The 15478-nt window shown below is 33.3% G+C and overlaps 2 protein-coding genes and 1 non-coding gene across 5 annotated transcripts; 1 reads left to right on the top strand and 2 right to left on the bottom strand.

The window, feature by feature from the left end:
• Positions 1–715: 715 nt before the first annotated feature.
• LOC106385588 (zinc finger A20 and AN1 domain-containing stress-associated protein 7-like) lies at positions 716–2071 on the bottom strand. Of its 3 annotated transcripts, none has more exons than XM_048750981.1 (2): positions 1966–2071; positions 716–1533 (listed from the first exon to the last, which is right to left on the bottom strand). In XM_048750981.1, exon 2 carries the CDS (start codon positions 1480–1482, stop codon positions 994–996), a length of 489 nt encoding a protein of 162 aa, XP_048606938.1. In that variant the 5' UTR covers positions 1483–1533; positions 1966–2071; the 3' UTR covers positions 716–993. The 3 variants fall into 3 exon arrangements, with proteins under 3 accessions (XP_048606938.1, XP_048606937.1, XP_048606936.1); XM_048750980.1 differs by lacking the exon at positions 1966–2071 and adding an exon at positions 1642–1959; XM_048750979.1 differs by lacking the exon at positions 1966–2071 and adding an exon at positions 1703–1959.
• Positions 2072–10251: 8180 nt separating this feature from the next.
• LOC106356092 lies at positions 10252–11689 on the top strand. The gene is made up of 4 exons (XR_007320697.1): positions 10252–10652; positions 10760–10876; positions 10946–11031; positions 11394–11689. It is a non-coding gene; the product is annotated as an uncharacterized LOC106356092 (transcript).
• A 1157-nt stretch (positions 11690–12846) lies between these two features.
• On the bottom strand, positions 12847–15012 carry LOC106388573 (probable sodium/metabolite cotransporter BASS5, chloroplastic). Its single transcript, XM_048750978.1, has 7 exons — positions 14750–15012; positions 14580–14627; positions 14413–14468; positions 14215–14342; positions 13690–14136; positions 13186–13522; positions 12847–13087 (listed from the first exon to the last, which is right to left on the bottom strand). Exons 1-7 carry the CDS (start codon positions 14895–14897, stop codon positions 13025–13027), a joined length of 1227 nt encoding a protein of 408 aa, XP_048606935.1. The 5' UTR covers positions 14898–15012; the 3' UTR covers positions 12847–13024.
• Positions 15013–15478: the final 466 nt, after the last annotated feature.

The following is a 15478-nucleotide window of genomic DNA, read 5'->3' as shown; positions in this document are numbered from 1 at the left end:
GCCTAAAGATATCTTGATTTATGTTATTTAATTTTCTGTAATTATCTAAGAAAATAGATAGATATAAGGAAAATATTTTTAATAATTTGAAACTATATTTACGTTGGTTAAGATTATCTTTTAAAGGAAATATTATTTTTTAATCTCAACATAATTTTTTTTTAACTTTCCTTTGTTATGAAATCACATTATAATATTTTGGAAAAAGGAAGCTAAATTAAAAATCTAATTAGCATAAATTATTTAATGAAAAGGAAAATAAATTTTAATAATGGTAATTACATATGATATTTTTAATTTGATACCTGTAATTAACGTCGTAAGAACTAAAGAAGAATCTACTTCAATTGAATGGCCTATACATAGGAAATTGACTTAATATTTGTGATTTTTTTTTTACTTTGTTCCTTTTTGTGCAAGACTGATTTTAGCATGATTTATAATGCAGAGAACAAGGGTCTTGTAAAACCAGAAGAGGAACTCAATACTTAATTCTTTCAATACAAGCTTATTATTATGACAGTGCCAACTTCAATGAATGTGGAGAGAATAATCAATCTCTTAGCTTTTGGTTCTGGAGTTGAGTTTTTTAATTGATTCTGCTAAGGGCATGAAAGGCGCCCTCGCAAAGGCCTAAGAGATTTTGGCCAAAACACAAATGGTTACATGCTCCAACAGTTTGAGAATGCTGATTGAGATCTTTTTGTACATCAACTGAAAGAACTAACCTGTCGCTTGATCATCAAATGTTTAATCTCTTCTGAGTTGAATCAGAAATAAAACTGAATTTTACAGAGTGTACGAGCAAAGCCAGATGATCTAAAAACACCAAATGACATTAAACCATATTGATTCATGAGAAAACCAAGAGTAGAGACCTTCATCTGAATCATGGAAACCCAACATCGAACAATGATCACATCCCCATAACAACCTGTTCAAATGCAGACAGAAGAATCCTGAAAATACTTTTTATAATATAAGTTATTTTCTTCAAATCCTCTGGACTTTATCCGCCTTAACCACAGGATTCGCCTTCGCGATTGCATCACGTCCAACTTCTTTAAAATCGAAGCTACACTCGTGCTTCTCTGGATACCTATGGCTCCCGCAGAAGGTGCTACCACATTTGCATTTAAACCCCATAACTCCAACCTTCTTGTCACAGCTGAAACACCTGTTGGGCCGTGCAGGTTTCGATGGCTCTGCCTCGTCCACAGGAACTGAAGACGGCTCAGCGGTTAAAACAATAGAGACTGGTTTAGGCTCAGGAGTGGTGATGAGAGTGCAAGATGGAAGCTTTAATGAGTTCTTGACAGCTGCTTTTGCTACTTCTGTTTGCTCTTCCTCGGCATGGAAGCTTCGGTAACATTTGGAACAAAGGTTCATGTTGGAGGGTGACCCGAAGAAACCGCATCCGTTGTCGCAGAGTTTTGGCTCAGTTGGTGGGAAGCTTGTGCTGTTGTTTTGCTCAGAGCTCATTGTTTTTGTTGTTGCTGCCTTTCTCCCTCCCAGTCTATTCAAATTTAACACCTTCATTAACCAAAGAAGAAAACAAAGTTATTGTCTGATAAGAACAGAAGAATGTTTTTTTTTAAAGGTTGCTGTTGATTCGGAACATCAAAGATAAGATCCATTCACCTCAAACAAAATTCTATATAACCATATTGATTCAATTCGATTTAATGAAACATTTCTATACCTAGGGTTTATATCCGTCGAAGAACAAAAATGAAAAAATACAAAGAGAAAATTTCCCAAGAATTTATCAGAAACGGCAGATAAATTGAGATTTCGTCCACTGATCTTAACGAAATTTCACAATAACTGGGTTTCCTGATCTTCCCAAGATAAAAAAAAATATGAAATTTTTGGTTTAGATTCTATGGATTCGCTTTTTTTTTTTTTGGCTGTTCAATTGATCAGAACAAACCCCTTTTGATTTAGGTGAGAGAAAGAGCTTACAGGGATGATAAAAAAACGAACACGCAGCAAGGGTGGTAGTTCAAAACTATATACTGGGTCCTTAGACCAGGTTATGTCGGTTTTGTTATTGTTGCTCACGAGTTGGTTTACTTTGGTCTCAAAAAACGAACTCGTTTCTCTTCTGAAAATGAACAATTTGTTAAGAACCAGATCATGGAAGGCTCGTAACCGAGAGATTATGATTTGTAATCTTCTCATTTATCTATGATGTAGTGATCTCCTATATAAGTAATCTCTATGTTATGAATAAATATAGACTTTTCCATTATTTTTATAACACGTTATCAGCACGAAACTTTAAATCCCTAAGATAATATCCAAATCGAAAAACCCTAAAACCCTAATCCTAGCCAGCGATCCGACGAACCCTAAACCCTGATCGCATCTCTTGTTCCCGCATCTGTTCCAGCTCGCGTCCCCGATCAGCTTCAGCCCAAGGCGTTCCTGATCATAGCTCAGATGTTCGCGATCCGAGAGCAGCTCCAGCACGCGACTTCTTTCTCGTTCGCGACAGCATCAGACAGGTCGCATCCGACGATCAAGGCATTCCCGATCAAGCAACAAAGGACGCCCGTGACCCAATAGAAGCCACTCGATCTATTCCAGCTCGCGTCCCGTTCGTGTCCAGCTCGCGTCCCGTTCATGTCCAGCTCGCGTCCCGTTCATGTCCAGCTGGCTCAACTCCTTTGGTGGTTCGAATCAACAATCATCTAAGGTTAAAAGGTAATTCAAAACCTAAGAACCCATAATCGAACATGGATTGATTGATAAAGAATGAAACCCTAAAACCCTAATCTTTATGAATCAAAACCATATGGTAATAGATCAAAAATCCTAATTGAGTAAATCAAAGCTGTAAAAGTTCGATACCCCAAACCCTAAATCATGTTCCTACATGATTAAAACCCCAAGTCAGTTTTTACAAGTTAAAATCTGATAAACCCTAACCCTATATCTATAAACCCTAAATAATATAAGTATCAGAATTAATTATACTATAATTATCAAATCACATATTAAAACCCTAATCGAATATTTTGAAATCAAAACTGTTTTCGGTTTTGATCATTGAGGTTTTAAATCTGATTGAATCTGATGTTTTGTTGCTAGAATTGTTTGACCGTTAAATTGATAGATTTATTTTCTCATCCTGCTTGGTTAATTGTTCATCTGATTTAAAATTATTTAAACCGACCAGCCTGTTAAAACATTGATTGAATCCGATAGGTTGCTACCTTGCTTTGCTTATATAATCCGATAGGTTGATAGATTGATTGAGGTTTACTTGTTTAAAATCTGAATGATCTGATTGCATGATTCTTGAGGTTTAATATCATCTGCTAGGATTGATAGTTTTGTAATCTGATTTGTTTTAAATAAAAACCCTAAATAATCTGTATGATAGGTTATATTGATCTGATTTGGATGTCTTTGAGAATTGAGAATCCGTATGCTAGGTTGATAGATTCATGATAAAATCTAATGTCTTGAGGTTTAAGATTGTATGCTAAGTTCGATTAAATTGATTGATCTGATTATATGTTTTTGAAGTTTGATAAATTCGGATACTAGATAAATTATTTACACATGGTTTATGCTAAATACCAATCAGCCTTGAAACTGATTCATTGAAATTCATGCTTGAAATCTATATTCTAGTATTGCTAAAATCAGTCTTGAAACTGATTCATTGAAATTCATGCTTGAAATCTATATTCTAGTATTGCTAAAATCAGCCTTGAAACTGATTGAGTGATTAATAAATCTTTTTACTAGTCTTGCTAAAATCCATTGATTGTTAAACCCTAATTGCATGATTAATTGAATCCGTTTTTGCTAGTCTTGATAAACCATAATATTATGAGGAGACATACTCCCATGTGGTGGATGCAACTACTTTTAAATTTCTCATAAATCTGGCTATAAAAGAGAGAAAATTAGACCTGCAGCAAATTGATGTAGTGACTGCATATTTATATGGTCCACTGGATAATGAAAGTACTAGAGGGTATTGAGCTGAAAGAACAGCAAGTTCTCGAGAACAATATTGATAATCATCAAAGTATATGATCTGAATATCCTAGGAACCTCTGGATATAATTTCCCAAACAGTTGAATATCTCAAGAAAGAGTTTGAGATGAAAGATCTTGGAAAACAAAGTTTTGTGTGGGATTACAGTTTGAGTACATTCACTACAAGAAATATGTACATTGTTAGCGCGAGAAATATGCTATATTAGATGTTTTATAGCGAATTCATAAATGCTATGTATACGGCAGCCATCATAGGTACCCCATCTATGATAGCGTTTTTTGAACGCTACGAAATGTGAAGATATGATAGCAATAATGATATTATTAACTTAACTATAACGCTTGATTTGTGCTATGATGTACTTATAATGATATCGATATAATGCTATAATTAGAAATAAAATAATTAAAAATTAATTTGATTATTTAATTAAAATTAATTAATTAGAAATTAAATCGAAAATTAAATATAATTAGAATGAAATTTTATTTATTAATTAAAATCAGTTTACAAATAAAATCAGTTTTACAAAACTAAACCAAAAAGTAAAAAAAAAAGGTAAACCATAACAAATTAAACCAAACACTAAGTAAACACACATTAAACCAAAACCTAATTAACCAATCCTAAACCTAATCCGCCTCCTTCCTCAAGCACCACCGCATCTACTACGTCTTGCTTCCGCGTCCTCGTGCTTCATGCCTCAGGCTCAAAACACCTTTCTCTGAACCACATCTACCACTGCCTCCATGTCTGGTTCGTCACTACCACCATCTCCGCCGCATCGTCTTCTCCCTCTGTCATCTCCGCGCCACCTCCGCTGCATCTTCTTCTTCCTTCTTCATGACGTCGTCTCCTTTCACGCCTTCATATTCGCTACCGAACCAGAGGACGAGGCTTCACGGAGAAGGCGGCCGGAAGAGTAACACAGAGGAAGCTTCACGGAGTAGGCATCAGGGAGGAGAAGGAACCATCCGGATAGGAGGAGAGGACGAGTGTATAGGAGTGATGTGTATTTGGATCTCATGTGTATTTGCAGATTGAAGTGGAGAAGAAAGACTTTGGGGTGGTTAATTCTGGATGGAAAAGAGAAGAATATAAGAGTTGGCCAACGAGAAAAGAGAAAGAAATCACAAATGAATGTTTTTGAGCCATTTGATTAAAAATCAGTGGTCAGAAATGATAATCCTTCTTGTGCAAGATCAACCAATGAGAAGAGAGTACGGAGATAACAAAAGAATGCTTTTGAGCCTTTGGATTAAACCAATCAATCAATGGCCAATATAATTCCATGTTTTTATGATTAACCAATAAAATAATTTACTTTCTTCATTTATTGGTGTTAATAATATCAGTTGTATAAATAACTTTATTTTTCATGTTTAAACTGTTGTTATTAATAATTATATATTTGAGAATATGGTTCGTTTAAAGTTTAATGGTTACTTAAAGTTTTATGTGTATAAGTTTATGGTTTAGGGTTTGAAATAAAGTGTTAGTGATTAATTTTTTAGAATATAAAATTTATGATTTGGAGTTGATAATTAATTAAATTTAGTGTTATGATGTAAGGTTTGGAGTATGTGGTTTGGGATTTAGATGAAATTTGAGAATAAAATTTGAAAATTAGCTAGATTTGTAATTTATGTGTTAAGTTTGGTGTTTAAATTGGAAATATTATTTTTACTGAGTAGATTTATAATTTATGGCACATTACATATATATTTTGGGTTTGAAGAATAGGGTTTGGAGTTTAGATATAGGGTTTGGAATTTAAATAATTTAGGGGTTATAAATGTTAAAATAAAGTATTAAATATAAATGTTAAGACTTAGTTATAAAGTTAAAGTTATAAAACTAAAGAATTTTAGAAATTACAAATTAGGTTTAGATATAAAAAGAGTTTATGAATTGGTATTTAGTTTAAGTTTAGAGTTTTAGTGTTTGAAATATAATGTTTGAAAATGGTTTTTCTTAGCGTTATGAAAATGCTATTATATGCTTTTGATATCATTACTGAAGCCGCTAAATGATGTCTTTGACGCTTAAGTATAATTTCCCGCTAAGTATTGGTGGGTTCAATAATTTTATCTTCCGCTCACTTAATTTTTAAAATAACATTAATTAAGTGCTATTTTAGGATTTACTCTATCATAGCATTTATCTAATGCTATTATAGAGTACCGAAATTTCAAACTCATCTACGATAGCAGTTCAGTAAAACGTGTTATAACAATGTGCTATCAATGTGAACTTTTTTTGTAGTGATTAATAATGAAATCCTTGTGCATCAAATATTATATACAGAAAAAGTACTCAAGAGATTTAATATGGACCAGTCTCACTCATTATCTAGTACATGGGCGTGACATCACTTGTTTTGGACACTGATCCATTCAGTCCAAAGGTAGACGATAAAGAAGTCCATTTAGTCTTGAGATGGACGATGCATAAGTCTTGTTTTAGACACTGATCTGATTGGTCTATAAGAAGAACGATGAAGAAGCCTTTGATTTTGGTTTATTTTATACTAACCAGTCCAAAGAGGGGTTATTTGGTTTTGTTGATTTGTTTTTAGACAGATTATGTTTTACACATGGTGGTACACGCATATCACAGCAACATCATCCAAGATTTCGTGTGTGTGTATTTGAGGTCGATGACTCAATATGTTCGATCAGATTGTGGCATGACCGATGGTAAAGAAGAACCAACTATCATATTCGAGGATGAAACATATTCTGCCCAAGATCTTCATCATCATTGTAGAAAATTGGAGATGTCCAAGGGACCTTCAGTAATGTCCAAATCAGGGGGAAGTAATGTGTGTTGTACTCTTTTTCTTTCACTATAGTTTTGTGGTCTTTCTGAGAAGGTTTTAATGAAGCAACATTAAAATACATTACAAGCTCTAAATGGTTATGACATCTAAGGGGAAGTGTTATGAACTAAATTGTGGATGGCTTATAACAAAAAAATTATGATTTGTAATCTTTTTATTTATCTATGACGATGTAATCTCCTAGGAATTTCTATATTATAAATAAAAATAGACCTTTATATTATGAATAAAGTAACACAATTATCTTTTTCCACTAGTTGTAAAGAGAGGAACAAACGCATGCAATGATGCCACCGAACGATACTTTTTTTTTTTGGTAGGAGCCACCGAACGATACTACTGCCAAGACAGATGAGGCAATCACAAAATATTTATAACATACAAAATTATTAGTCTAGTCAGACAGATGAGGCAATCACAAAATATTTATAATATACAAAATTATGAGTTATTCTTGGGTTCACCCTCTAAGATGAACCTTTAGGTTCACCAACCAATAGAAAATTATCATTTTAAATCTAGTATCTTTTAATTAAGGAAACCAAATAACTTGCAAATTATATTATTTTTTTAAAATAAAATTTAAAAATAAATAAAAATAATATATAAAAAACGAATTCAAAAAAAAAAAATGTTGTCAACAAAACACTAAACCCTAAGCTCTAATACTAAACCCTAAACTCAAATCCTAAACCCTAAATCTTTGGGTAAACCCTAAATCCTTGGGTAAACCCCTAAACCCTTGGAAAAACACTAAACATGTTGTCAACAAAACACTAAACCCTAAACTCTAATCCTAAACCCTAAACCCTTGGGAAAACCTTAAACCCTTGGGTAAACCCTAAACCCTTGGGTAAACCCTAAACCCTTAGGTAAATCCTAAACCCTTGGAAAAACACTAAACATTTGGATAAATTCTAAATTATAAATCTTAAACACTAAACTCTAAATCTTAAAAATAAATATTTTTTTTAAATAATATTTTTTTAGAACTATTGTTATTTTTATTTATTTAATTTTTTATTTTTTATTTTTTATTTTAAAAGCATAATATAATTTGGCAAGTTATTTTGTTTCCTTAATTAAAAGATACTAGATCTAAAATGACAACTTTTTATTGGTTGGTGAACCTAAAGGTTCACCCTAGGGGGTGAACCCAAGAAAAAGTCCAAAATTATTAGTCTAGTCAGACATGACATTCTACTTTTGAGCAAAACCACGAATTCATTTTTCGTAGATAATGCTTGCATCATCTTCCACCATGATTCATAAGTCATACCCATTCTGATTAGAGACCCGTTTAGTTTTTCTTCTTTTTCTTTTAATTATGTTAAAGTTTCAAATGGAACAATCATGAGACTTGCAAATACAATATATAACCGCATCTCTAACTCATTTTTATAGTAGAAATCTCTAAAAAAAAAATAAAGATAATATTTTTGTTCTAATGTGTTTCTTTATAACAGAAGAATATTATATTTACCTCTATAAATAGAGGAATGCTATTTTTTCTCCTAAATAGAGGCAAATATAGCATTTCTCTATATAGAAGAACATATTAGAACAAAAACATTATCTCTATCTTTATCTCTATTTTAGAGATCTATATTATAGAGATGAGTTAGAAATAGTCTAAGTGGCTTAATTTCTCTATTTATAGAGGCAAATATAGCATTTCTCTATATAGAAGAACATATTAGAACAAAAACATCATCTCTATTTTTATCTCTATTTTAGAAATCTCTATTATAGAGATCTCTATTATAGAGATGGATTAGAAATGGTCTAAGTGGCTTAATTTCAAATTAGATGACGTTTTTGAAGGTTTATGCTGTTTAAAAGGTTTAACAATAAAATTTTACTGTCTTTTTATAATTGGTTAAGTGATTTTAAAATTATTTCTTTAAAAATGCTTTTTAAAAGAATGTAATTTTCTTAATTCCGGTGGACTAAATCAAAACAAAGGGGGGAGTGGTATGATTCCTTAATGGGTCCTTAATGGCGAAGACATCATGTTGTTTGGACTCTGTAGAACCAAACGTCTCGATGTTTTCTTTACTCTGGATATAATTCTACCTTTCTGAACCAAAGCTAAATAATAAAACCAACTTGATATTGCCAAAAGATATGCCTTATAACTTCTGATTTTGGCTATTACTGTGTATTAATTAAAGAACTTATTCTTGAGTTCACCCCTTAGGATGTATCTCTAGGTTCACCAACCAATAGAATTGTGTTATTTCATATTCGATATCTTTTAAAAAAAGAAACAAAATATTGTCAAATTATATTATGTTTTTAAAATTAAAAGATAAAAAAATAAGTAAAAAAATAGTAGTAATTACAAAAAAACATATTTTTAACGTCGTCAACAAAACATTAAACCATAAATCCTAATCCATAAACCATAAATCCTAAACCATAAACTCTTAGGTAAACCCTAAACTCTAGGATAAATCTTAAACTCTGAATCAAAATCACTAAACACTAAAACACTCAAGGGTTTAGAGTTTAGGATTTAGGGTTTATGGAATATAACCACTATTTTTTTTACTTTTTTTTAAAACATAATATAACTTATAATATTTTGTTTCTTTTTTTAAAAGATATCGAAATTGAAATAATGAAATCCCATTGGTTGGTGAACCTCGTAAATCCAAGAATAACTCTTAATTAAATAGAAACAGTCATAAAGTCTGAAGTTTGCTTAAATGTAGAACTTGAGAAGTGGTCTCAAGGAGAAAGGGTGAAGAAGAAAATTTTATCTTTCATTCTCATTGGTACAAACTAAACAGAGAATCTTTCTGTAATAGCATCAAATATAACTAAAGAATGTTATCTTTTAATGATGAAGCAAACGACGAAGGGGTTTATGAAGCCTAAAGACCTAAAAGAAGTTGCTCACAATACATGCTATAATCCAACTCAATGGAAATTAGACAATATGTTTATGCACATTGCGCAATAGAAATACATGCATGAATGAAAATCATGTGGTTTAATTACTTAAAAATATAGTAATGCAAGATGTTTTCCATTAGTATCACAAAATGAACAAATGTAATTAATGCATCAAATAGATAAAGATAATGAGACCAAGAAGTTGTTATATTTTCTTGCTTGATTGTTGTAATAAAGAGATTTGGATCTAAAATGCTTAAAAAGCTTCTTTATATATAAAGTACTGTGTGCTCTTTCCTATGCGCGCCACGTTAACATCCACCTAGGAAAGTTGAGCTCTGGCGTTGCGACACCTGTCCACTTAAACTATACGCTGCGTTTGATTCATTTTTGCTCCTTTCGTTTTCGTTTGATTCTATGGGCTTCCCGTATTAAATATTTGGGCTTAGACGTGGGCTATAAAAAAAAACCATAGCTTTCGTCGCACCTACTTTCTTCCAAACGACGACCATCGACTTCTTAGGGTTCATGTGTTCTTCGAGATAATCGACAATGGAGTTTCGGGAGAGTTATCTGAGACGAATCTTCATGAGAATCTCTGGATCGAGATGTGTTCGTGTCCTTTCGTCTGAGTTTCTTCTCCCCATAACCGTTACGGCCAGATGCATTGATTGATTGGCATTAACGACCTTAAATCCTTCGACCTACTCCAAGAAAGATTCCTCATTCAAAGCATCTCTCCTCTCTTCTCAACCTAAACAGGCTATATAATGTCTGTGGAATGCATGGGTATCAATCTCGGAGATAGACCATTTTATCACTCTGAAACGAATCAGGTTGCTCTTGCAGAGGCAGAAACTGAAAGTAGCTTCCATCTTGAAGGAGCAGGTGAGAATATGAACTTCTAGCAATGTGAATTATCCTGTAATTTTCTATAATTGTGTTTGTAGTTACTATGTTTATGCTAACAAAAATGATTGTATTTGGATACGTAGATGGGTTACCTAGAAGAATGGTCTCTTATGGATAGAGATCATTCAGTTTCTTTGTTAGGAGCAATTGAAGCCTTGAAAGCCAGCACGCTTCGTTTTCCAGTTATTGAAAAAGCTGTGGTGAGTGTTTGTTTTGGCTTATTTTGTATCATTTGAGTCTGTTTCTGATTTTTTTTTTTTGTGTTTTAGGTTGATATTCTAGATCTCAAGCATATTGTTAGTTTGGCTGTTGTGCACGGTATGGCATCTTCCATATTCTCTCGCTGATATCAAAGGTAAATTACTTTTCTCAGGAATTATAACGATCTTATGAAGCTTATTCTCTTATCGCCTTATTCTCTTATCGCTTCTCTGTGCAATGTTTGGTGTGGTTGGAAGAATATAAATATACAATGTAAACTATAGCTGAGACATGTGCACATACTGCAGAAGAATGGTTTTCGTGAGAGTAAAGAGAGGCATACAAATATCATAATTGTTATTATTAGATATAAAGTGAAAACTAGCTGATGTTCGTTCGTATGTGCATACGTCCAGAGGCTGAATTGTTTGGAGTATTAGTTACTGGCTGTTGCTTGGTGTTTTGTGGACCTTATCTAAATGCATGTTTCTTTTTATTGTTTGCTGTCATTGGTAGGTAGATGAAATGAATTCAGTAATGGCGGAAATGATGCATATCACTGCACAAGAAACAGTCTTGCTCAAACAATGTGAAGGATTCTTATCAGTAGCAGCAGCTATGTATGTTAAAATAGTTGCAGATTGACCAACTGGAAGAAGAATAGGTTAAGGACTGTAGAATGAAGACACACATAATACAACTATGCCGGAAACTGACTTCACAACTGTAGAAACTGATGGGTTTTCCATGACTTGATTTCCAAAGTTTTGTTTCAAGTTTTCAATTTCAATAATTAATACCATTTAGAACAAGTAGACTGCTTAGCTTTCAAAAGCTTAACATATGAGCCTCATCAGATATACCTTATTAAATATTATAACTAATATAATTTAACGAAAATTCAAACATATTTATATTCAAGAAATAACAAGCTCTCACAAATGGGGTATTAGACGGCAAATCTCTGCAACAAAATAAGATTAAAACTCAGAGATTGGTTTTTACAAAAAAAAAAAAAAAAACTCAAAGATTGGTTGACTTGCAAGCTAGAACCATTCGAACATAAATACATACAATTCAACAACCTAAGTTCCCACTACAAAAAAAGTTCACCACGATTCACAAACCCAAATAATAACAACTGCACAAATTACCCAATGTTGCTGACATGCCTAGGAAATACAAACAATCTTCCAACGTTCAACCGAAAAATATTCGGCAAAATACTTTAAATCTTTTTAATAGGTTTTATATCAGTTCAGGTGTTGCTTCCAGCTTCCAGCTTTGATTTATCTTAATGTTCATGCAAGACAATACATGAATATTTTCAGTGACCTGATACTACAGCCAAAAAATGAAAATTTCTGAAACGTTTTAAAAGCATTTGATTTTTATATCTTCAATTTAGTCACACTTCTTAACAGAATGATGATACGCTTCGGTTATGTGTTTAATTTTGAATATCTATAAGGTGAGTTCTACTCTTATTTGGATGATCTGTCAAATACATATTTTTGTCCTGTCAAATACGTCTTATGTGAAGCTTATATTAAAGAGAAATCAACCTAAGATTAGTTCTTCTCATCCTGGCTGGCACTTCTACCGCGAGACATCAAAGATTTGTCTCATATCCAGCATGGTCATTTGTTCCTTCAAATTTAGAATTTTCAAATAATGCTGTTCTTTTGTTTACTACTGAACACACACAAAATAAGTTCCTACTAACAAATTCTTTTCTTTTAGGTTTACCATTTATTTGTTATATTATATCCTATCAATAACCGTGACTACGAAATCAACCGGAAACAAAACTACACTCTAATGATCAATACTTCTAAATGCAAACTCCCGCCACAAAAGAATTTGTTCACAAAAAATAGTTTTATGAAAATAACAAATAGTCAATATCCCGTCCGTAGGGCGGGCCGATTACTAGTTAACTATAATGTACTCTCAAGTTCAGTATCCGTTTTCGCATGAACACAATTGCATTCTTAATATATTTGTCCTAGAAAGTCTCAACTTGATACCACAAGTCTTACACATGAAGGGTGTATAAACATTCATACATTCGTATTATTCTCTGGTTTATCGACTCTGTTTTGGCTTACATTTAAAAGGAAAACCCCTTAAATGGGCTCATGTCACTACTCCTTTCTGTTTTTCCATATCGTAACAAGCGAGACACCCATCAAAGACATAACCACCGTCTACAAAAAATAACAAATTGTCTCCAGTTAGAATGAAAAAAATTGTTAAGAACTAAAGGCAAAGATATATGGCAAAACGAGGTCGTTTGCGAACTCACGGAGATTGCCGGAGGCACTCCAACGAGAGGATCTTGAAAGAACTTCGTGGCGAGGGCCAGAGCGAGAAGACTACTTTGCATTCCTGTTTCATAGGATAATGTTCTTTGTAGGGATTTTACATCAGGTGCCTTGCTGAAGAAGAAACCAGTGAAAATGTAACCAGCGACGAAAGCCAAGAGATGAAACATGATGACGAGGAATAAAATGGTTGCGCCGAACGGAGACAAGATTGAATCTATGTTCAAAGCGAGGGGTGCTCCGATGCAACAAGCCATATCGATTAGCGTTAACGCCGGGAGAAATGGTTTGATTGCATTAGACAACCTTGGCAATAACCTGCGGTCACACTTCTCATGTAACTTTAGTTTTTCAATAGCCATTAAGTACGTTGAGTGTATTTAATCAGGATAAACTGATCTTATCTAAATTCATCAATATGACTTTTGGTTTTACAAAAATCACTGAGGCTATGTATTGATCCGACCCATATGTAATGTACTTACCGGTTTAGAAGTAGTCCTGCGGCAATAGGTGTAACAACAACTTGGAGAATGCTAGAGATCATCCCAATAACGTCAACGGGAAGCTTTTTACCAATGAGTAAGAGAGAAAGCATGGGTGTCACCAGGGCGGCCGTAGCGGTTGAGATCGATGTCATGACAATACTAAGCGGCGCGAGCGAAGGATCTGTCAAGAAAGTTGTGTAGTTCGATAGCTGAGCTCCACTAACACATGAGACCAACATGATTCCAGCCCCTATAGGAGTCGGTAGATTGAAAAGAGAAACAGCGATTAGACCGAACATGTAACCTAAAAGAGGTTTTATCAAGTACTGTCCGATGTAACCAGCGAAAATAGCGTCTGGTCTTTTAAGAGCTTCAAGGAAGTCTCGTTCATTAGAGTTGATTCCAACAGCAAACATCATGAACCCTAGGCCAGGCACAAAGTACCTAACGAAGGATATAAATAGTAATTAGAGATTATAATGGCTAATAAAGTTGTAATTAATTAAGGTTGATCATTCGAACCTTGGCTTGAACCATGTGAAAGAAGGTGGATGGAGAAGAGCTAAAATTGTACTTGAGAGAATCACATGAGGAATAAAAGAGTTGGCTTGCTTTAATGTTTCCATTATAGAAACTTGCTTATTATAGATCTGAAACCAAACACAACTATTACTTGCCAAGGAAGCAAAAAAGACCAGGATCTTGCTGATTGTACTTTACCTCATTTGTGTCAGATTCTGAGACATTTCTCCGCCAAGGATAACTCGACCTATCATCTTTGGATTGTAGAACAAGGCAAAAACCAAAATTAAACACATTCAAAAATTAAATTGCTTCACTCCAAAAGAAAACAAATACAGAATTCTTCCTATAATATATGTACTTACTTTGCGTAATCGGACCACTGCGTAATGGAAAATCTACAGATGATGATCCTGCACAAGAATTAATCTCATCAAAAACAAGAACGGAAGACTTATACACATCTAAAAATGACCACTTTTCATTAAAAAAAAAAGATTTTAAATAATGTTTAAACAAAGGAGAAAGAAAAAACCTAGACAAAAAGGTGAAAAGCTGTTGCGCGGGAAATTTGTTACTCTTCGATGGTTGTGAAAAACCACGGGGTAGGAATGATCTAGAGGTTGAAGAAGACGATGTTGAGACTTTAATAACAGAGTCTCAATAGGAGTAATCACGCCCATTTTTCAGAATAACCAAAACGTGAAAACAGAACGCAGTGTTTTGTTGGATCTTCTTTATATATGTTACATTTAGCGTTATAAGCACCAAGTACACAATTACCAACCTATATAACAACACACGTTTCATTATACTCTAGGCGTGTAACTTATTTATATCTTGATGATACGCACGTGCGAATGCCACACCAACCTATAGTCTCAAAAGCAGTGGTCGTATTTACCTATTTTCTTTCAAATTTTGGTTTTGATTGGACAATTTTCATTTTTGAGCTAACAACACATCAAGAAAAAATTTCATAGGATTAGTCGACACCGCAGTATCACCCTTCTTCACGCAAGCGACAGAGTTTTAAAAAAAAACTAATTAACCGCGCACTTGCGCGGATAATTTTTTGTTAGAGATATATTTTATATTGACATGAAAAAAAGTATGATGTTGTGTTACATATTGCAAATGCAAAATAGTTTAATTTATTTTGGTGCTTATAAACATTATAGAACTACAAAAATATTTATTAATAAAAATATTAAAATTGTATACTATAGTATTTATGACGTGAGGGAATTATATAAATAGTGTT

Source organism: Brassica napus, chromosome C3, assembly GCF_020379485.1.
Source record: "Brassica napus cultivar Da-Ae chromosome C3, Da-Ae, whole genome shotgun sequence".
Classification (NCBI taxonomy): domain Eukaryota; kingdom Viridiplantae; phylum Streptophyta; class Magnoliopsida; order Brassicales; family Brassicaceae; genus Brassica; species Brassica napus.
Note: the sequence above shows the minus strand (reverse complement) of the source record. Positions and strands in the feature narration are given on the sequence as shown.